The sequence below is a fragment of the Oncorhynchus mykiss genome, chromosome 28 (assembly GCF_057628025.1).
Source record: "Oncorhynchus mykiss isolate SJ-2025 chromosome 28, ASM5762802v1, whole genome shotgun sequence".
NCBI lineage: Eukaryota > Metazoa > Chordata > Actinopteri > Salmoniformes > Salmonidae > Oncorhynchus > Oncorhynchus mykiss.
Genome location: NC_143049.1, coordinates 31,259,557 through 31,283,024, shown reverse-complemented (window position 1 = coordinate 31,283,024; position 23,468 = coordinate 31,259,557). Strand labels below are relative to the sequence as shown.

The window sequence follows — 23,468 nt, the reverse complement described above, 5'->3', positions numbered from 1 at the left end:
CAGTCCCCCACGTCGCATATGTTGGATCAGTTTCCCACAATTCCCACTACTCAACAAAGTGGCAGTGCAAATAGCAGGTGCAAAGAGCGACTGCCTGTTGGAGCCACAAGGCAGGGTCAGACATGTTGCTGTTATTGTTAGACCTGTTTTTGTGCTATGGGGAGTGTAAAAAAAGAGCCTCTCTTCTTTAGTAAACACTGCTGTGATGAAGCCGATGAACTGTGTCCTCTGCGCTGCCTGAAGCCTAAAACCCCAAACAGCAAGCAATGCAGATGTAGAAGCACAGTGGCTAGAAAAAACTCCCTAGATCATATTCCTGTCTATAATAATGTTCGGAACAGTGCAAATGGAATGTGCTGTCTATGTATATGTATGCAACCAGCAGAATCTTCATCTCTGATCTCTTTCTAAGAAGCTGGAACATGAAAAGACACCAACATTTACATTTTACAGTACATTTTTGTAATTTTGCACAGGTTTGGGGTTTTTGCCCTAGCACTAATAAAGGCTAATAATCAAAGGCTTGATGATGAGTTGGTTATTTGAATCAGCTGTGTAGTGTTAGAAGGAAAAAATAAATATGCACCCAGGGGGGGCCCCAGGACCAAGTTTGGGAAACCCTGATTTGGCCAACACTCTTATCCAGAGCAACTAGGGTTAAATGCCTTGCTCAATGGTACATCAACAGATTTTTCATTTAGTCAACTCAGGGATTCGAACCAGCAGCCTTTCAGTCACTGGCCCAAAGCGGTTGACTGTTAGGCAACGTCTGAGCATGCAGGGTGCATGCTGAATTGGCCCATGCCATGTTCAGGCATACCAAACCTGTGTCATCCCTTAATGAATCAGCCAGTGACATTGGAGGTGACAGAGCATTGCTGCTGTGCACACAGCCATTGCATCCATTTGGCAGTCAAACATGACCTGTGCAAATACCACCAAGGGGGTCCCAGGGCCTCCTGAGTAGCGCAGTGGTCTAAGGCACTGTCTCGCAGTGCTAGCTGTGCCACTACAGATCCTGGTTCGAGTCCAGACTCTGTTGCAGCCAGCTGCGACCGGGAGACTGGTGCACAATTGACCCAGGGTCATCCGGGTTAGGGCAGGGTTTGGCTGGCAGGGATGTCCTTGTCCCATCGCACTCTAGCGAATTCCTGTGGAGGGCCGGGCGCAGTGCATGCTGACTGGTATCCAATTGGTAGTTACAGTCTTGTCCCATCGCGTCCCATCTCAACTCTCACAAGACCCTGGAGAGGCAAAGGTCAAAAGCCATGCTTTCTCTGAAGCACAACCCAATCGCACCGCTTAACCCAGAAGTTAGCCGCACCAATGTGTCAGAAGAAACACCAGTGTACCCAATCGCACCGCTTAACCCAGAAGTTAGCCGCACCAATGTGTCAGAAGAAACACCAAACACCACCTTCTGACACATTGGTGCGGCTAACTTCTGGGTTAAGTGGTGCGATTGGGTTGTGCTTCAGAGAAAGCATGGCTTTTGACCTTTGCCTCTCCAGGGTCTGTACGGGAGTTGCAGCGATGGGACAAGACTGTAACTACCAATTGGATACCACGAAATTGGGGAGAGAAAAAATGACTTTACCAGAAAACGCATTGTCTTTTTTTCAAAACCCTCCATAGCATTGGGTCAAAAAGACAGAGGTCACTCAAAATGCACATGCAATGATTTCAGACTTTGTATGGCTTTTATACAAAGAATTGTAATCACTATTATGAATCCTAATTATTCTTAGCTAAGGTGTGTGAGGTGATTGCATGTAAGGACAGAGAAGGGCAGGCTGACAGGCACATTCTGCTGAGGCGCATGGCATAGTAAGCTGTGTGAAAGAAGTGTGGTATTATTATTCATATTAAGATGTTGCACCGTTTTGGTATTTTGCAAAGTTATAAGTATCGTTGTGATTCTTTTTACATAATTGGATGCAACGTCATGTCAGTACTCCCAGAGTTTAGACAAGTATTGCGAATATGAATTCACTCATATCCTCACATTAAAAACTGAAAAGATATCCTAAACGGTTAAATTTGGATTATTCCCAGGGCCTCCCGGGTGGCTCAGTGGTTAAGGGCGCCCAGGCTCTGTCGTAACCGGCCGCAACCGGGAGGTCCGTGGGGCGACGCACAATTGGCCTAGCGTCGTCTGGGTTAGGGAGAGTTTGGCCGGTAGGGATAACCTTGTCTCATCGCGCACCAGCGACTCCTGTGGCGGGCCGGGCGCAGTGCACGCTAACCAAGGTTGCCAGGTGCACGGTGTTTCCTCCGACACATTGGTGCCGCTGGCTTCCGGGTTGGATGGTACTGTGTTAAGTGCGGCTTGGTTGGGTTGTGTATCAGAGCACGCATGACTTTCAACCTTTGTCTCTCCCGAGCCCGTACGGGAGTTTTAGCGATGAGACAAGATAGTAGCTACTAAACAATTGGATACCACAAAAAAATGATTATTCTGTTCACCTCTACAAGGTGTCAAAAGTATTCAACAGGGATGCTGGACCACAGTTGTGTCAAGCTGTATGGAAATCTTTTGGGTGGTGGACCATAAAACACTCAACAGCATTGCAATTCTTAACACAAACCTACTACCTACTACCATGCCCCATTCAAAGGCATTTTGTCTTACCCATTCACCCTCTGAATGGCACACATACACAATACATGTCTCAGTTGTCTCAAGGCTTAAAAATCCTTCTTTAACGTGTCTCCTCCCCTTCATCTACAATGATTGAAGTAGATTTAACAAGTGACATCAATAAGGAATCATAGCTTTCACCTGAATCCACCTGGTCAGTCTGTCATTGAAAGAGCAGGCGTTCTTAATGTTTTGTACACTCAGTGTATGTACTGTACATATTCTGTGACCTAGGTTACATTTTTAAAGAACGGAACATGTTACATGCCTCACATATGGACTTTAGTAGGAGGAGCACAAGAGGTTACAAAAGCAAATCTGAGAGGAAGTTTGGCACAATGAACTCATAAAGAAGCAGCGGTCAAACGTTGAAGAGCCTCTGAGGTGGGTTCCTATACACTGGGGACCGTTCCCATCCAAAATAGACAGCATCTGCTGAGCCCTCACAGGAAATCCTTTTTCTATCCACTGCTGCTTGGGAGGTGCCGAGTACCCAGCAGTCATATTAAATATTTCTCGTCTCTCGGGATGAGGGGAAAACCAGTCCTGGCTTGAATGTGATGTGGTATTTAGACTGAGGATAGAGCAGTGGGACAACCACGGATGCGGCCCCTCGGCCTCTTCCGAATTGTTGTATACATTGGCATGGATTAGTGCTACAAGAGGGCGGGAGTGTGCTGTTCCTTGCACGACCCTCCAACTTACACTATGCAAATAATCAATTTACCGGTATTAAAATATCCCCAATTAGCTCTGCACATTTGTATCAGTAACAATAATTGATTGCATTTATATAGCATTTATATAGCTCCTTTCCACCTACAGTAGGTTCTGAATTGTAAGGTAGGAAACTCACTTCTTCCACCACCAATGTCTAGCACCCATTTGAGTGATGCACGGCAACCATTTTGTGCCAGACCGCTCACCACACATCAGCTATCATGGTGGAGAGAAGAGGAGTGATATATGCCAATAACTAAGGCTGCGTTTACACAGGCAGCCCAATTCTGATTTTTTTCTTTCACTAATTGGTATTTTGACCAATCAGATCAGCTCTGAAAAAGGACACGTGAAAAGATCTAATGTGCTTGGTCAAAAGACCAATTAGGGGGGAAATGATCAGAATTGGGCTGCCTGTCATGTTGTGTCTTGTCTCTGTCCTTTCCCTTCACCCTGTCTCCCTCTGCTGGTCGTTGTTAGGTTACCTTTTCTCCCCCGCTTTCTCCCAGCTGTTCCTTGTCTCCTCTAACTACCCATTCACCCCGTTTCCCACCTGTTCCCTTTTTCCCTCTGATTAGGTCCCTATATCTCTCTCTGTTTCTGTTCCTGTCCTTGTCGGATTCTTGTTTGTGTTTCATGCCTGAGCCAGACTATCGTCATGTTTGCTGTAACCTTGTCCTGTCCTGTCGGAATCTGCCGGTCTATCTGAGCCTACCTATGTTTGGTTATTAAAGAAGCTCTGTTTAAGTTAGTTCGCTTTTGGGTCCTCATTCACTCACCATAACAGAAGAATCCGACCAAGAATGGACCCAGCGACTTCGGATCCTCTCCACTCAGCCGTCGGGATCCAGGGAGCGATGCTAGGCAGACACGAGCAGGAAGTGTCTGCTGCTCGACATGCCGTTGAGACCCTGGCCACCCAAGTCTCCAACCTCACAGAACAGGTTCACCATCTCCGCCTCGATCCACCGGCCACTTCCAGGGCTTTCGAATCTCCGGAGCCCAGAATCAATAACCCGCCGTGTTACTCTGGGGAGCCCACTGAATGCCGCTCGTTCCTCACCCAGTGTGATATTGTGTTTTCTCTCCAGCCCAACACTTACTCCAGGAGCACTGCTCGTGTCGCCTACGTCATATCTCTCCTTATTGGACGGGCTCGTGAGTGGGGCACGGCAATCTGGGAGGCAAGGGCTGAGTGTACTAACCAGTATCAGGACTTTAAGGAGGAGATGATACGGGTTTTTGATCGATCTGTTTTTGGGGAGGAGGCTTCCAGGGCCCTGTCTTCCCTATGTCAAGGCAATCGATCCATAACAGACTACTCTATTGAGTTTCGCACTCTTGCTGTCTCCAGTGGCTGGAACGAGCCGGCCTTGCTCGCTCGTCTTCTGGAGGGTCTCCGCGCAGAGGTAAAGGATGAGATTCTCTCCCGGGAGGTTCCTTCCAGCGTGGATTCCTTGATTGAACTCGCTATTCGCATTGAGCGACGGGTTGATCTTCGTCACCGAGCTCGTGGAAAGGAGCTCGCGCTCTCCGTCGCCCCCCTCTCCGCATCACTACCATCTTCCTCTGCCGGCTCGGGTGCTGAGCCCATGCAGCTGGGAGGTATCCGCATCTCGACTAAGGAGAGGGAACGGAGAATCACCAACCGCCTCTGTCTCTATTGCGGTTCCGCTGGTCATTTTGTCACTTCATGTCCAGTAAAAGGCCAGAGCTCGTCAGTAAGCGGAGGGCTACTGGTGAGCGCTACTACTCCTGTCTCTCCTTCAAGATCCTGCACTACCTTGTCGGTCCATCTACGCTGGACCGGTTCGTCTGCTTCCTGCAGTGCCTTAATAGACTCTGGGGCGGAGGGCTGTTTTATGGACGAGACCTGGGCTCGGGAACATGACATTCCTCTCAGACAGTTAAAGGAGCCCACGGCCTTGTTCGCCCTGGATGGTAGTCCTCTCCCCAGGATTCAGCGTGAGACGCTACCTTTAACCCTCACTGTTTCTGGTAATCATAGTGAAACCATTTCTTTTTTAATTTTTCGTTCACCTTTTACACCTGTTGTTTTGGGCCATCCCTGGCTAGTTTGTCATAATCCTTCCATTAATTGGTCTAGTAATTCTATCCTCTCCTGGAACGTCTCGTGTCATGTGAAATGTTTAATGTCTGCTATCCCTCCTGTTTCCTCTGTCTCTTCTTCACAGGAGGAGCCTGGTGATTTGACAGGGGTGCCGGAGGAATATCACGATCTGCGCACGGTGTTCAGTCGGTCCAGGGCCACCTCTCTTCCTCCACACCGGTCGTATGATTGTAGTATTGATCTCCTTCCGGGAACCACCCCCCCCCGGGGTAGACTATACTCTCTGTCGGCTCCCGAACGTAAGGCTCTCGAAGATTATTTGTCTGTAGCTCTTGACGCCGGTACCATAGTCCCCTCCTCCTCTCCCGCCGGAGCGGGGGTTTTTTTTGTCAAGAAGAAGGACGGGTCTCTGCGCCCCTGCATAGATTATCGAGGGCTGAATGACATAACAGTGAAGAATCGTTATCCGCTTCCTCTTATGTCTTCAGCCTTCGAGATCCTGCAGGGAGCCAGGTTTTTCACTAAGTTGGACCTTCGTAACGCTTACCATCTCGTGCGCATCAGGGAGGGGGACGAGTGGAAGACGGCGTTTAACACTCCGTTAGGGCACTTTGAATACCGGGTTCTTCCTTTCGGCCTCGCTAACGCTCCAGCTGTCTTTCAGGCATTAGTCAATGATGTCCTGAGAGACATGCTGAACATCTTTGTTTTCGTCTACCTTGACGATATCCTGATTTTTTCACCGTCACTCCAGATTCATGTTCAGCACGTTCGACGTGTCCTCCAGCGCCTTTTAGAGAATTGTCTTTTTGTGAAGGCTGAGAAGTGCACTTTTCATGCCTCCTCCGTCACATTTCTCGGTTCTGTTATTTCCGCTGAAGGCATTAAGATGGATCCCGCTAAGGTCCAAGCTGTCATTGATTGGCCCGTCCCTAAGTCACGCGTCGAGCTGCAGCGCTTTCTCGGCTTCGCGAACTTCTATCGTCGTTTCATCCGTAATTTCGGTCAGGTGGCAGCTCCTCTCACAGCCCTTACTTCTGTCAAGACGTGCTTTAAGTGGTCCGTTTCCGCCCAGGGAGCTTTTGATCTCCTCAAGAATCGTTTTACATCCGCTCCTATCCTTGTTACACCTGACGTCTCTAGACAGTTCGTTGTCGAGGTTGACGCGTCAGAGGTGGGCGTGGGAGCCATTCTTTCTCAGCGCTCCCTCTCTGACGACAAGGTCCACCCATGCGCGTATTTTTCTCATCGCCTGTCGCCGTCGGAACGTAACTATGATGTGGGTAACCGCGAACTGCTCGCCATCCGGTTAGCCCTAGGCGAATGGCGACAGTGGTTGGAGGGGGCGACCGTTCCTTTTGTCGTTTGGACTGACCATAGGAACCTTGAGTACATCCGTTCTGCCAAACGACTTAATGCGCGTCAGGCGCGTTGGGCGCTGTTTTTCGCTCGTTTCGAGTTCGTGATTTCTTATCGTCCGGGCTGTAAGAACACCAAGCCTGATGCTTTGTCTCGTCTCTTCAGTTCTTCAGTAGCCTCCACTGACCCCGAGGGGATTCTCCCTGAGGGGCGTGTTGTCGGGTTGACTGTCTGGGGAATTGAGAGGCAGGTAAAACAAGCGCTCACTCACACTCCGTCGCCGCGCGCTTGTCCTAGGAACCTTCTTTTCGTTCCCGTTCCTACTCGTCTGGCCGTTCTTCAGTGGGCTCACTCTGCCAAGTTAGCCGGCCACCCTGGCGTTCGGGGTACGCTTGCTTCCATTCGCCAGCGTTTTTGGTGGCCCACCCGGGAGCATGACACGCGTCGTTTCGTGGCTGCTTGTTCGGTCTGCGCGCAGACTAAGTCCGGTAACTCTCCTCCTGCCGGCCGTCTCAGGCCGCTTCCTATTCCCTCTCGACCGTGGTCTCACATCGCCTTAGATTTTGTCACCGGACTGCCTTCGTCAGCGGGGAAGACTGTTATTCTTACGGTTGTCGATAGGTTCTCTAAGGCGGCTCATTTCATTCCCCTTGCTAAGCTTCCTTCTGCTAAAGAGACGGCACAAATCATCATTGAGAACGTTTTCAGAATTCATGGCCTTCCGTCAGACGTCGTTTCGGACAGAGGTCCGCAATTCACGTCTCAATTTTGGAGGGAGTTTTGCCGTTTGATTGGGGCTTCCGTCAGTCTCTCTTCCGGCTTTCACCCCCAGTCTAACGGTCAAGCAGAACGGGCCAATCAGACTATTGGTCGCATCTTACGCAGTCTTTCTTTTCGCAACCCTGCGTCTTGGTCAGAACAGCTCCCCTGGGCAGAATACGCCCACAACTCGCTTCCTTCGTCTGCGACCGGGCTATCTCCTTTTCAGAGTAGCCTCGGGTACCAGCCTCCGCTGTTCTCATCTCAGTTCGCCGAGTCCAGCGTCCCCTCCGCTCAGGCTTTTGTCCAACGTTGCGAGCGCACCTGGAAGAGGGTCAGGTCTGCACTTTGCCGTTATAGGGCGCAGACTGTGAGGGCTGCTAATAAGCGTAGAACTAAGAGTCCTAGATATTGTCGCGGTCAGAGAGTTTGGCTCTCCACTCAGAACCTTCCCCTTAAGACGGCTTCTCGCAAGTTGACCCCGCGGTTCATTGGTCCGTTCCGTATTTCTCGGGTCATTAATCCTGTCGCAGTTCGACTTCTTCTTCCGCGATACCTTCGTCGCGTCCACCCGGTCTTCCATGTCTCCTGTATTAAGCCCGTTCTTCGCGCCCCCACTCGTCTCCCCCCCCCCCCCCCCATCCTTGTCGAGGGCGCACCCATCTACAGGGTCCGCAGGATTTTGGACATGCGTCCTCGGGGCCGTGGTCACCAGTACCTTGTCGATTGGGAGGGGTACGGTCCTGAGGAGAGGAGTTGGGTTCCCTCTCGGGACGTGCTGGACCGTGCGCTGATCGAGGATTTCCTCCGTTGCCGCCAGGTTTCCTCCTCGAGTGCGCCAGGAGGCGCTCGGTGAGTGGGGGGGTACTGTCATGTTGTGTCTTGTCTCTGTCCTTTCCCTTCACCCTGTCTCCCTCTGCTGGTCGTTGTTAGGTTACCTTTTCTCCCCCGCTTTCTCCCAGCTGTTCCTTGTCTCCTCTAACTACCCATTCACCCCGTTTCCCACCTGTTCCCTTTTTCCCTCTGATTAGGTCCCTATATCTCTCTCTGTTTCTGTTCCTGTCCTTGTCGGATTCTTGTTTGTGTTTCATGCCTGAGCCAGACTATCGTCATGTTTGCTGTAACCTTGTCCTGTCCTGTCGGAATCTGCCGGTCTATCTGAGCCTACCTATGTTTGGTTATTAAAGAAGCTCTGTTTAAGTTAGTTCGCTTTTGGGTCCTCATTCACTCACCATAACACTGCCTGTGTAAATGTTTTTGTATTCCCAGCACCACAAAATGAGCACTGACTCACCAGAACGTCATGTGCCATTTGAACCTGAACAACAGTTTTGTAATCTTAGGATGTTTTTCATTTACAAAATGAGCCAATTAGATCATCCATCGATCCTATACTAGACAAAATAATAAAATGATTGGGTAGTTATCCCATCAACAATTATGTGTAGCGTCATACATGAAATACACAAACAAAAATATAAACGCAACATGTAAAGTGTCGGTTCCATGTTTCATGAGCTGAAATAAAAAATCCCAGACATTTTCCGTACGCACAAAAAGCTTATTTTGCTCAAATTTGGTGCACAAATTTGTTTATATCCCTGTTAGTGAGCATTTCTCACTAAGATCTTCTCACAAATGGCCAAGATAATCCATCCACCTGACAGGAGTGACATGCTGGTGAAACAGCATGCTCATTACACAGGTGCACAAGGCCAATAAAAGGCCACTTTAAATTGTGCAGTTCTGTCACACAACACAATGCCACAGATGTCTCAGGTTTTGAGGGAGCGTGCAATTGGCACGCTGACTGCAGGAACGTCCACCAGAGCAGTTGCCAGATAATTTTATGTTAATTTATCTACAATAAACTGCCTCCAACATCATTGAATGCAGAGCCACTGCAAGTACTGAGGAAGAAGATGTTACGTCTTGTCGTCACGAGACAAACATACGGGTAACTGCCAAATCAACTTCTCTGGGATATGTGGGACGGTAGCGTCCTACCTTGCCAACAGCCAGTGAAATTGCATGGCGCCAAATTCAACAGAAATCCCATAATTAGAATTCCTCAAACATACAAGTATTTTACACCATTTTAAAGATAAACTTGTTGTAAATCCAGCCACAATGTCCGATTTCAAAAAGGCTTTACTGCGAAAGCACAACAAACGATTATGTTAGGTCTGTACCTAGTCACAGAAAAACACAGCCATTTTTCCAGCCAAAGAGAGGAGTCACAAAAAGCAGAAATAGAGATAAAATGAATCCCTAACCTTTGATGATCTTCATCAGATGACACTCAAAGGACTTCATGTTACACAGTACATTATGTTTTGTTTGATAAAGTTCATATTTATATCCAAAAATCTCAGTTTAAATTGGCGCGTTATTTTCAGTAGTTTCAAAACATCCAGTGATTTTTATTTCTGAATAGCAGGCAGTTTACTATGTGCACCTTTTTATCCAAGCTACTCAATACTGCCCCACAGTCCCAAAGAAGTTAAAGTAAACATATGAGTAAATGAGGGATGCAAAGTATATTGAAAGCAGGTACTTCCACATAGGTGTGGTTCCTGAGTTAATTAAGCAATTAACATCCCATCATGCTTTGGATAATGTATATAAACGCCCAGTGGCCCATTATTTTGGCTACCATGGCTGGAAGAGACTGACTCTGAAACAGAGGTCTCAAAGGAGCATAGAAGGTTTAAAGGGTATGTTTGTCTCAGTCACCAGATCTCAAACCAATTGAACACTTATTTGAGATTCTGGAGCGGCTGTTTTCCACCACCATCAACAAAACAACAAATGATGGAATTTCTTATGCAAGAATGTTGTCGCATCTCTCCGATAGAGACACTACTAGAATCTATGACAAGGCGCATTGAAGTGGTGCAGCGATCTAAGGCACTGCATCTCAGTGCTTGAGGTGTCACTACAGACCCTGGTTCGATTCCAGGCTGTATCACAACCGGGCCGTTATTGGGAGTCCCATAGGGATTGGCCGGGGTAGGCCGTCATTGTAAATAAGAATTTGTTAACTGACTTCCCTAGTTAAATACTGGTTAAATAAAAAAAATGGAAGCTCTTGTGGTGGCCCAATGCCCTATTAAGACACTTTATGTTGGGGATTCCTTTATTTTGGCAGCTTTCTGTATATTTAGCTACATACCTAGGTTGGTCACTTCCTGACAATACAGCATTAGTCATTTGACAGAAATTAGGAGAATGAATCCAATGGAGTGATTCCATCCATTGAATATCAATTAATTTCTTTAGTTACTCAATTCTAATATAAGATGTTATTTTTGAACCGTTTGTCCAGTGTACATTGTAAGGAAAAAAATACATATGTGTAAAAATGTTGAAACAAAGTTTAAACAAATAAAGACAATCTCATATTCATGGAAACCGGGGTCCACCATTTCAACATTCATTCTGAGCATGTGGTATCCATCCTTCTCTATATGTGAATGACTGTTGGACTTCAGTGGGCCATACAGATGTTCTGCATTTAGAATCTAGGTAAAAGGTCGTCATGCTGAGAGAGCGGCCATTTTGGAATTGAATAAGCAGCTGTAGGCGTGGTTCGGGTGATGATCAGTCACAGACGACTGGAAGGCGCCAGATTCCCATAGCCTCCAGCATCATTGACTTTTCTTAGTTAAAACCCCTGTTTAGCCAGTCTCCTAGGAATGTTCTGCATATAACTATTGACAGAGAATATTGAGTCCTTCCTTCCTTGGTTTATATTGTGTATGCTGGTTCTCTTCCATAATGTAAATAATACTGAAATCAATTGAATCTTGTTTGGTTAGGTACAACAATGTTAAAGAGTAAGGTGATTCTTCATGGAAACAACTTAATCATTACACTCTGACAGTCACTTATGATAAAAACAGGGCTTGAGGTATTAATTCAAAGTACATGTTTCATTGTGGAATGGTAATTACACTGTAGTAACAAACTGACATTTCCAAGACAGGAAAGGTTGGCTTATTGCAGCTGTCTTTTGTGTCATTTCCTGTCTCAATCACTGCCAAAAAGATATTGTACCCATGGGGATTGAACATCCCCAAATAAGAAACTATCTAAAAATAGGCAATATAGTAACATCTGTAAAACATATTTAAAGCCAACATTTAACATTGAATGAATGATTATGTGATTAGAACATGCTGTGGTTTGTGACACAGTCCGTCAGTCACACTATCAGTGAAACACTAGCATAACTACATGTTCAAACAGTAAGTCGTGGGCAACTTCCTCTCCCATCTGGCTTCCAGAAAACCTGCCGTTTCTCAGACATCAGCAGGCCCAGTCATGGCTTGGTTTGCATGCTCCAGCAGGAAGGGAGTGGAAGGCTTGGGGACCCTTCCAGTCCCCTAAAGCAACGCTCTTTTACACCCCCAAATTCCAAGGACCCCTCCTCACTCCATCGGTAATGTCCCAGAAGCACATGCACATTCCTTCCATTTGTAATCAGTAACCAGTGAGTATGTTAGTTCAATTTGTGTTAACATTATTCAATATTACTAGTCCTGAGATACAGTATGACGGCACGTTTGTGGACAGGCTACAATGTTCTTTCTTGCATGTTCCTGCCACAGACAAATAATTGTCAGCTTTTCCGGCTCTTCAAAAGCCTTCAGCAACACATCTGTTTCCATTCAACTAGTCTCTGTCAGTTACTCTGACCTTATGAATGTTATTCATATTCGATAACTCATTTGGCTTAGGCTAAGTCGTACAAAAAATTGTTTTACAAAGGTTCTTATTTAGAGTAAATCTATATCCTTCCTAAGATTGGGCAACATAATATTATTTTTTGTATAAAAATGAGTGTTCTTTGACTGTCTTCATAAACTCCCTGATCCTTAATCAAACTAACGGATGTTTGTTACATTTCAGCAGCGTTAGTAATGATTTATAGTTCAACTGCAGTGATTTCCCCTGCCAAGCACAGTAAGAAGTCTGCTGGTTACCTTTCACCTACTTAGCCTCCGGTGCAGACAAGAGGGGGTTAACTCCTTTTCTTTATTGGTCTAGCCCCAGGTCATGAATCGCCTACGTGCTCCCCGTGCTCTCCGTGCTGGGGTGTTACATCTGAATGTTGGGAATTGCCTTAACTTGGGCATTTTCTATGCGTGAACTTTCCCCTAATTCTCACACTGCTCCTACCTCACAGTAAGTCTAACAGAGGACTACCTCAGGCCAAATCACACAGCACGTTCTTCCTGACGTCCAACACAGTGCCAGTGACCTCACACATCCGCAACCGGCTTCAATTTATCCCAGCCATACAATTAGGCTGCCTCAAATAGCTGTTTCTCCGATTGTGTTTTCTCTGTACTGGCTTCAAAACGAATCTAGACTTGAAATGATATTCAGTTTAATAAAAAGTACAGTCAGGTACATAATTGGCCCCAGGACCAGTGGAAGCAAAATAGCCCCGTAACATCAATAATCCAACACCATATTTTACCATATGAGGTACGCTGCAGATGCTTCTGTTTTTCAACGCCAAACCCACCACTGGTGTGCGTGGCCAAAGATATCTATTTTCATGTCATTTGACCACAGCACTGCCTGGATTTTGATAAGCGGCATTGGCACTTGGATTGGAACCGGTACTATGGTCAGATTACATGAAAATATATATATATTTTTTAGCATACAATATAGCTTAGTATTTGTATTATAAATGTTTTGCTCATCTTTATCAAGGGTGCCAATAATTATAGACCTGGCTGGACTTCCTTTAACTAAGTATAATCAGTCATTTTTCTTTATGGAGGACGCAAGACAGAATGTTTATTCACACACTGGATATATTTTGTCAAATTATTATTTATGCACATTTATATGCAATGTAACATTTTGAGCTATTAAAGCCTTGTTTATCAAAAACCCTTTATCATGCTGAGACCAAGGTCTTTTTTACAGAAGAGCGCTGTAATTAAAGAAATATTCACCAAAATATACACATCAATGCGCTACGAAAAGCAAAACAAAGATGCAAAACACAATCATAGAAAACAAACACATTCTTCAGTAAAAAGATCCTCAATCGGCCATAATAAATATTTGGGCATCTGGATTGACAAAAAGCTGTTTCATATTATGAATTGCCCTCGAGGCAACAAATCATCCAGTTTTAGATTATTCCACAAGGTGCTAAAAAACTAAAAGCAAAATTAACTAACTCTTTGGAGATACAAGGAATCTCCTGAGTCAGCCATCCCTGACTCAGTGGAGGTCGAAGGAATCTCTAGAGTTATCCTTCCCTGACTCAGTGGAGATTGAAGGAATCTCTAGAGTTATCCTTCCCTGACTCAGTGGAGATCGAAGGGATCTCTAGAGTTATCCTTCCCTGAGATCGGGTCTTGATACCTCACACTTCTGTAAGTTAACAATGAAGTGAGGTACGGTGGAAGTTTGTGAAAGAGGGCTTTATAAACAAAAATAGCGCAATTCCTCGATCTACAAGACTTCAAAGACGGACAGCTTACTTTCTGATACAGAAAGCATGGATGTGTACTGTGTGCTATTATTAATTGCGTCCACTGGCTTCAATTGCAGTGGCAGCTGCATTAATTTGACGATATCGACATAATCTATAACGAGCATAAATGTTGACTGAATTGTTTGTTTTCTGCTATTTAATGAAAGCCATGCCCTATTCCTTTAAAACTTCTTCGGGATTGGTGGGTCCCCTGTGGGACAGTTGAGCTAACGTAGGCTAATGCGATTAGCATGAGGTTGTAAGTAACAAGAACATTTCCCAGGACAAAGACATTTCTGATATTGGCAGAAAGCTTAAATTCTTGTTAATCTAACTGCACTGTCCAATTTACAGTAGCTATTACAGTGAAAGAATACCATTCTATTGTTTGAGGAAAGTGCACAGTTTTGAACATGAAAAGTTATTAATAAACAAATTAGGCACATTTGGGCGGTCTTGATACAAAATTTTTAACAGAAATGCAAATTTTTCATTGGATAAGTCTGAAACTTTGCACATACACTGATGCCACCTAGTGGCCAAAATCGAAATTGCACATGGGATGGAATAATACATTATGGCCTTTCTCTTGCATTTCAAAGGTGATGGTACAAAAAAAAAAAAAATACAAAAAAGCTTTTGCTTCTTTCTTTGTATTATCTTTTACCATATATAATGTGCTATATTCTCCTACATTCTTTTCACATTTCCACAAACTTCAAAGTGTTTCCCTTCAAATGGTATCAAGAATATGCATATCCTTGCTTCAGGGCCTGAGCTACAGACAGTTAGATTTGGGTATGTCATTTTAGGCGAAAATGTAATAAAAGCCAATCCTTATTCTTTAATTCTTAACTTCGTAACTAACTCATCAATATGCTTTTTGAAACATAGCTTTTCGTCAATCCAGATGCCAAAATATTTATAAGCGGGGGCACGATCAATGTGGGCACCATCCAATGTACATACATGTAACCGATGTGAAATGGCTAGTTAGTTAGCGGTGATGCGCGCTAATAGCGTTTCAATCGGTGACGTCACTCGCTTTGAGACCTTGAAGTAGTGGTTCCCCTTGCTCTGCAAGGGCCGCAGCTTTTGTGGAGTGATGGGTAACGATGCTTCATGGGTGGCTGTTATTGATGTGTGCAGAGGGTCCCTGGTTCGGGCGAGGGGACGGACTAAAGTTATACTGTTACATACACATAAATAATCAGATTTTTAAGCGTTTCGGAAAATAACATACACTTAGCTTTACCTGTAATAACTACCTAACCTCTTTATAGAAAGTAATGGTAACTTGTGTCATTTTTATATTATGTTCAAGTCACACCATAACATTATCACACCATAACATTATCACACTATAACATTATCGTAACATTATCCCGCTGTACCATTATCGCAACGTTATCCCACCATAGCGTTGTCGTAACATTATCGCACCGTGCCGTTATCGCAACATTATTGCACCGTAACGTTATCATTGCATTATCACACCATAACAATATCAACAGCAAAGTAACCGGTGTAAAGTATCAATCAGCATAGGCTTTCCTCTCTTGTTTGAAGTGACATCAACCATTTCTTTGTTACGTCATCAAGTTTATTACACAAAGTGAGTTCATCTATCCTTTACCATACAGCTGTGAAGTGCACTTACATGTCTGAACCCCTTTTCTGGGTACTGACTGATAGAGACAGTATAGTGATAGTAGAAACATTATGGTGACAGTAGTTAGATGTGTTTGCACTTAAAGCTGTCTTTTATTGTACAGCTGTGCATGTCAATGTGCAATAATTTGACTGAAATCTCTTTGTTTACTGTATTTTACAGGTAGTGATGAAATTGGCTTCATTGTTACATCCCTTGCTCCCCTCTCACGCAGTCGCTTGACATAAAGAGTTAACTGAGCGGGGGAGAAACCTGAGAGCAGCTCTCCCCCCTCTGCTCGGCCAGCCAATCCGATCAGCCAGCCAGCTGGAGTTGAAGGGCTCTGAAAGTATAAAACCAAAGTGCTCTGCACAGAGAGGTAGGATCTTGAGCTCAAGCAACAAACTGGAAAGAGAAGGGTGCTTCTGCAAACCACCTGACAAAAAAACGACCAAGAACCTGAGCCAACGAACAAACAAAGGAAAGCAGGCAACAATGAAGACAACACTAGCAACCCTGACTCATTGCCTGGTTATTCTGATGGCCACCGGCAACCCCTTCGAGAGGAGAGGAGGCTCGGCCACCAGCGGGAAGGAGAAGAAGATGCAGTATGCAGCGTGGGACGACGTGAATGTGATCGCCCATGGCCTGCTCCAGCTAGGCCAAGGCCTCAAGGAGCATGTGGACAAAACCAAGGGCCAGATGAGGGACATCACTGCCAAGCTGAAGGTCTTCAACGGCACTGCAGCGGACCTGGGCAAGGAGAGCCAGAGGCTGCAGGCGGAGGGCGAGGTGTTGAAGGCCAAGGCCCGGGGGCTGGAGGACAGGGAGGTCCAGGTGCTCAACGAGACGGCCGTGCTGAGGGAGAAGACAGCGGAGATGCAGCAGGAGAGGAAGAGGGTGGATGAGAGGATGAACAAGCTGGAAGAGAAGATGGATGACATGCTGCAGGGAGAGGGGCTGCCCGACATGAACATGGGCAATGCAGGCAACTACAGCGATGCACGCATCATTCAGGTAAGGAGGGAATCCATGACTCTATTTGGTCATTCATTGTGTTCGGAAAATAAGCTATGATACAATTGTGCATTTGGTGAAAAGGAAGGGAATCAAATGACTTGAGATAAAAATTGATTACTAACAAGACAGACTGTAAACTAACTGCTGCATGTCTCCCCCTTTGTGAGTTTACTTCTCTGCAGTTTCCATTGTATCCATTCATTTCTGATCACTTCAATTATGATTGCTTCAGTTGTATGACGGCATTACCATACAATGCTTTTTGCAGTGAGCAGCCTGGCATATTCATTTACTGCGATAACATAACAAAACACCACAGCAAATTGATTAATTGATTAACATTAAGTAATGCGTAATACAGTAGGCTACTAGTATTATACTTTCTCCTACATTAGTCATGCATAATAGTTTGGCAAATGGCCTATTTGCTGATGTTCAGAGGAACAACTGGAGGGGGACAATAGATGCACTTTGATGGACAATAACAGTTGGTCTGGGATTATTTACATTGACTCAAAGGGACTTATAGATATTCAGCCTGAAGCAATGTCTGAAGGCATGCCAGTGGGTGTGTTTATTGTGCTGGAGTGCGTGGACTACGTGCTAAACGTTGGCCAGACAAAGGAACTGCACGCATTCGTTTCAGAATGTGTGAATGATATTTAAACCATGATATTTGGAACATAGCCCAGTAGAGGAAAATGTCACTCTTGATTTAAAGATCACGTGCAGCTGCTATAAGACCTGACATTGACTTTTTTTGTGGGATGGAAACCCCCGCGTTATTATGTGACCAGACTACCTGGTTGGAAATTACAAAAGCTGTTGAATGTGCTCGGATAGGCTATGTGAAATGCGCCCCCATTCAAAGTACAAGCACATAGTTATAGTCTAAAAACACAGATCACAATATCGGCTTTGTGGTGGGCTATTCCTATGTTATAAGAAACCTAGGCTACTTAAAATTATGTCACAGGAGAAAGACTAACAGGGTACCTGTCTGTTTTCTTTCAGTGGATGCTGGAAGCTCAGAATAAACGTATTGATGACCTGGTCAACAGAATCCAACTCCAGCAAGATAAACTTGAAAAGCAGAACGTGCGCATCAGGACACTGCAACACCAGGTATGAAACATTCGGTGAATATCACTGACCCATGTATAATTATTTAAACAATTCATGAGGCTATTATGAATTATTTAAAACGTCGTTTTCCTTGCTCACTCAGATTCAGCTGAAAAAAGAGAGACCAGCATTCAGGCGTAAACCAGAAGAGACCGTTCAAAATGGCAGCATTGAGCAGCGCGACTCACCCATCGGTAAGTAAAGCTAAGCTTATGTCAAATCCGTTGTTTAAATTGACGCCCAGACAAATATTGACCTCCCATGCCATCTGCTTTGAGGCAATACGAGGCTTAAAACATTAAGTTTAACTGGAGTTCCCTCTAAATGACGTGAAGGTTAGACAGTAATTAGCAGATAATTGCCTGCGCGTATCTATCTGCCCCAAGCCCGCGAAAAATGACGCACAGGTGATTGGCGATGCCAATTAATGCACCTACCAATGACTGAAAAAGTACATTACTTGTCTGAAGGAACGTTTTCATTGGGTTCACAGGAAATAGAACATATTCACAGTATAAAGAAAAAGATCACAGTAGGAAGTGTCAATGGAGTTAGCTTACACACTTAATACAGTAGTACAGTAATTGTAAAAGTGATCATGATGTCCTCAACCTACACCCAAACCAGACAGCTGTTAACATCTGAACTGTACTACTGTGGCCAGCTCATAATGTGGGCTTTCATCAGTGCTATATGGAGCTTGATCATGGCCAAGTAGGGAAAAGTTCAGACACTAGTTCCAGGATTTCTGGCAATGGAACAATGATTAACTCATGGCAAGTTCCTGTTTAGTGCTCTAGCTGGGGTCTGGTCTCACTAAACAGTCAGCATTGAGGGATATGAATGAATCAATAGGCCTATACAGGATATGTGAGTCATGATTTAACTCTGAATGTGACCTATGCGAACCATGTCACTTTATGGATGTTGGTCAGATATGTGATTGACCTACTCAGAGTTGATTGAAAAAGAAAGTAACATTATCATACATACCATTTCAGTATATTGCCTGTTAAAACAAGTAAATTATCGCTCTCTCAGTCAAAAGCAACGTGACTTGTGGTTCTATCTAAATAGTGGGTTTTACACTATTTCCCACTGTCTGATAGCCACTGAGGAAAGTAGGTGAAAGGTGAACCCACAGGCCCAGAATTGTGAGATGCAGTCACCCAGCAGAACACAGAGTCGTCTCACAGCAAATTCTGACGTCAGCAGGATTTCAGGAATTCTATGAAAGAAACAAGTCATCTGGCTGGACTCCAATTGGGGGATAGTTCAGCTGTCTCGGACAGTGTTAACTCAGGGTCACATCCCCATCACAGATGGATAACTCACAAATCTGATGGAGCTTGGGGCGGAGGAGGGGGACTTTTTGCAAATTTAGAACCTAAAAGGGTTCTTCGGCTATCCCCATAGGAGAACCCTCTGAAGAACACTTTTTGGTTCTAGGGAGAACCCTTTTGGAGAACCCTTCACACAGAGGGTTCTACATAGAACCCAAAAGAGTTCTACCTGGAACATTAAAGGTTTCTTTATAGGGATAGCCGAAGAACCGTTTTGGAACCCTTTTTATTAAGAGTGTATGTTCCTCAGATTAGGTCATTTGGCCCAGAGCCAGAAAAGTCATGAAAGAAGGCAAGGAAAAGGAGGCGGTTTAATTTAGTCTGATGAACTTTGTACATACATCCTTTGTTGTTTTGAAGGCACTGACTGCATACCTCCTTGCTCCCCTTCCAGCCCTCCCATTTTTCCCTCTCACCATAAAACAGTGATACATCCCTCAAGAATGTGCAACCTTTCCCCCAGATCTATCAGAGTAGTCAAAAGTCCCTCTTCTCCCCTCCTCCATCCCTCCTTCCCCTCTCCCCATCCCCGTAGACCCCTGCTTCTCCAGCCGTAGACGAATGAGAAATGTGCCAAAGTTGAGAGGAAATCCTGACCCCAAGGCAAACCGATGCATTGGGGTCCCGTGGTCTGCTCTTATGTTTGTTCAATAGCAACCAAGTCAAATCAATATCAATCAAACCAAAACCAATATCGATTGATTGGCTCCAATTTAATGAAAATATTTATTTAGACAATTGGTGCTGATAAAGAGCATCATAGCCGATGAACGTATGCAGTATCTATCAAGTCGGCATTATATAAACTTGAACTCTTTTCTATAAAACATTAAGGGTGTGCACCATCTCATGCCTCATCAGGCACATGACAGCCACTGGGCCCCCCATACCTTTTGTTGATGCTGCCTGGCTGTCTCCATCTCATTCTACCTCATGTGCACAGCAACCAATCGCTACTAAGCTCTCTTTTGTTCCGGGCATGTCAGACTAGGGCACAGCACATTAACTCTTGAGCTTTGTTAGGTTTACAATTACTAATAAACCCACTTCACGATAAGGCCTCTTTATGGGCTAACATTCAGCATTCACAGACCTGGAGAGCTACAATGAAGAAGCCAATGATAGGGAAACCAGATGTATCCTGATTCCTGAACATCTAACCTAGTTATTAAGTGAAAGGTAAACATCCCTACAAAATAATATTTTAAAAACAGTAATATTTGACTTAAGTGACTACTTCTGCTTGGACCCACCAAACCCCCACTTCAATACAGACAGGTGTGAATTCCCTCAGTAGAAAACAAGTGGAGTTGTCAGAGGCAGAGAGGACTTTTGCCCCATAGCTCACAAACAAGTTCTATGTTGGCTGCTGTTCAAGGCGCTCAAGATAAGAAACCAGAGTTTTTGTTTTCTAGTTGAATGAGTCATTTATAAATAGAATATTTGTGCCAGCGAAGGGGAAAGGCCAAGGCACTGTTAGAACACAGACCTTGACGATGTGTACTGATACTGTCTTGAGATACGAAGTGTGGGAGAACAGTTTGTGAACCGTGTTGTGTTTTTGTCTTTGTTTTTTTCAGAGATGGCCTCAGACTGCCATGAGCTGTTCCTGAGAGGCGAGACAGCCAGCGCAGTGTACACCATTCAGCCATTAAACTCCCAATCCTTTGAAGTCTTCTGTGAAATGACAACTGGTAAGTGGAGTTAGCCAGGATTTTGGCTCACCGTATAAGGTTACCCTATAGCTTAGTTTATGAACATATTGTATCCGTACATGTATGACAGTTGGCAGTAGTAAAAAAAAAGACTAATCCCACTGCTCTCTCTCTTTCCTCTCTACAGAAGGTGGCTGGACCGTGATCCAGAGGCGCCAGGATGGCTCAGTTGACTTTGACCAGCTATGGCAGGCCTACCAGAGCGGCTTTGGCAGTCTGAATGGTAAATATATCCTCGGTTGTCTTTTATCATCTCCTTCAATACTTTCCTCTGGAACTAGCTAGCGAGGTCACACCGAGGGTCGGACAGTACCACCCACATCCACAGCATAGAACAGTACAGCACAGAGCTCTTGACCCGAAACCTCCCGGTTCAGTTTGATTAACAAGCAGTGATACTAACACTGATACATGATTGTAGATATCAAGATCGAGGGATCAAATGGATTTTGATATGGTAGGTTTGGCATAAACAACCCTCTATTCTCCAGCTTTAATGTCCCTGGTGGCTTTAGGTGCCAGAAGTGACCAAATCGCATGGTCTATTCCTGTTAAATTAGATTAAGTGATTACCAGCCCTGTTACGATCAGATCCTTTAAATTAACGAAGACACTGAGATATCTGGACACATGTATGGAGACTTTGCACATGCTACCACAGCCACGGATCAGGTTTTAACTCCTTTGATCTCTCTCTCTCTCTCTCTCTCTCTAGGTGAGTTCTGGCTTGGTCTTGAGAAGATGAGCGCCGTGGCCAAAGACACAGACTACATCCTCAAGGTTAAGTTCTCCGACTGGAGGGACGATTCTGAGAGCATCCAGTACCCCATCCGTCTCGGCGGGGAGGAGAGCCACTACGCCCTCCACATCCAAGAGACCTCCAACGGCAACCTGGAGAGCGCCCTGGCCACCGAGGCCTCCGGCCTGCCCTTCTCCACCCGTGACCAAGACAATGACCAGAAGAGCGACACCAACTGCGCCAAACACCTCTCTGGTACGTCTCAAAGTTACTATTTTGCTGAATTCTATCTATGATTTATTTAGTCTACGATTTAAGATTTATTTAGTCTAAGGTTTATCTCTCTATGACTCAAATTGGGAATGTAGCAGCAATGCCAATCTAACCAGATGTTTGATCTCTTTCTCCAGGTGGCTGGTGGTTCAGCAACTGTGGACGTTCCAACCTGAACGGCCGCTACTTCATGAGCCCTCCTCCCAAGCAGAGGCATCAGAGGAAGCAGGGGGTCTTCTGGAAGACCTGGCGTGGCCACTACTATCCCCTGAAGACCACCGTCATGATGATCGCCCCCGCTGTGATCGAGAACAAGTCATAGAGGAAAGACGCTCAGTATTCTGACAAATTTTCTCCTCTTGAACTGAAACACTGTTAGAAGTGGTTAGCCGATGACTTGGGTAAGCTACCCAGTCAGTCCTGGCTTCACCCAGTGAGACTTCCAACAAAGCCAAGGCCATTATAAAAAACGAAATAACTCATACTTGAATGGGCTCCATGTTTCCAATTCTCTGTTTTTCAAAAGTCTTAAAGTCTCTCAGCTAGATTCACAACCGAACAATGCATAAATTTATCTTTAAGATGTTAAAAAGTACATGTGAATCTAGCAGTGGAAAGTTAGCAAGGGTGTTTCACCACAGCTGTGGTATGAGTTCACTCTTAATCACTGTTTAAAGCAACCTTGGGCCTCTCAGACTGCATCAATGAATGGAGCAGAATGAGGCGAGTTCCAACATGTGTTTTGTGTTGCAAGAAACCAAGCATTTTCCACGTTAAGACCTATCTGACAGTGGTTTCTGAATGCAAGAGCTCTCCCAGAGTTTTAACAGAGTTTCCAACATTTCTAGCTAGAGCAAAGTTTTGTCCGCATGAACACTGTAGTTGTACAAGTGGGGCAGCTCTAGAGAGTTTCTTAATCCGATTGTATGGACCAAATGGTGACTGAAACAATTTGTTGTTTTTCCACATGAAAGTAATGCCATTAGCTTTCCAAAGGCATTATATAAAGAAATAATCACTGTAATCTAGAATTACAGAATTACAGGATGTAATGAGACAGAACGTGTGTAAAGTATTTTTCAACAATGGTGGTTTCATTGTCTAAATTTAAAGTTATTCAATGGAGCAAACACCATTCCAGCTTCTGTACAATGTAAACCTACTTCTCCTGCAGTTTTATTTTGAATCAAAGTAAGCTCACGATCCACTGTTGTGTTCTCGTGGAGATTTTTTATCTTTCAGTCACATTGACTGTTCTTAAAATGACCAGAGTCATATATTTCTGTCTAGTGTATGATGAATGAATGTCGACTGTCTCTTCAGAACCTTGACTGTAACTTGTAAAATTCTCTAGTGTTCTTGTCGATGACTTGAGTTTTTTTGTGCCTTCTTTATTTATAAGTTGTAAAGAATCTTTATATATTTCTGCTATCACCTGTTTGTAATTTATATGGTCTAGTTCAAGTTTTCCAGTTGTGTAAAATTGCTGTTGTTTTTTTAAGAGAATAAACTGATCTTTGGCATGAACCAGCCAATGAAATTGA

General features: G+C 44.7%; 1 protein-coding gene across 1 annotated transcript; it reads left to right on the top strand.

Annotated features, from left to right (window-relative positions):
• Positions 1–16,084: 16,084 nt before the first annotated feature.
• Positions 16,085–23,468, top strand: angptl4 (angiopoietin-like 4). The gene is made up of 7 exons (XM_021589830.3): positions 16,085–16,726; positions 17,744–17,854; positions 17,958–18,048; positions 20,778–20,891; positions 21,040–21,135; positions 21,628–21,906; positions 22,062–23,468. Exons 1-7 carry the CDS (start codon positions 16,205–16,207, stop codon positions 22,244–22,246), a joined length of 1,398 nt encoding a protein of 465 aa, XP_021445505.2. The 5' UTR covers positions 16,085–16,204; the 3' UTR covers positions 22,247–23,468.

Bases quoted from the DNA above. Each gene is read 5' to 3' on its own strand.
- angptl4 (XM_021589830.3), top strand. From the start codon at position 16,205: ATGAAGACAACACTAGCAACCCTGACTCATTGCCTGGTTATTCTGATG. The intron at 16,727-17,743 runs GTAAGGAGGGAA...GTTTTCTTTCAG, and splicing joins GCGATGCACGCATCATTCAG to TGGATGCTGGAAGCTCAGAA. The intron at 21,907-22,061 runs GTACGTCTCAAA...CTCTTTCTCCAG, and splicing joins CTGCGCCAAACACCTCTCTG to GTGGCTGGTGGTTCAGCAAC.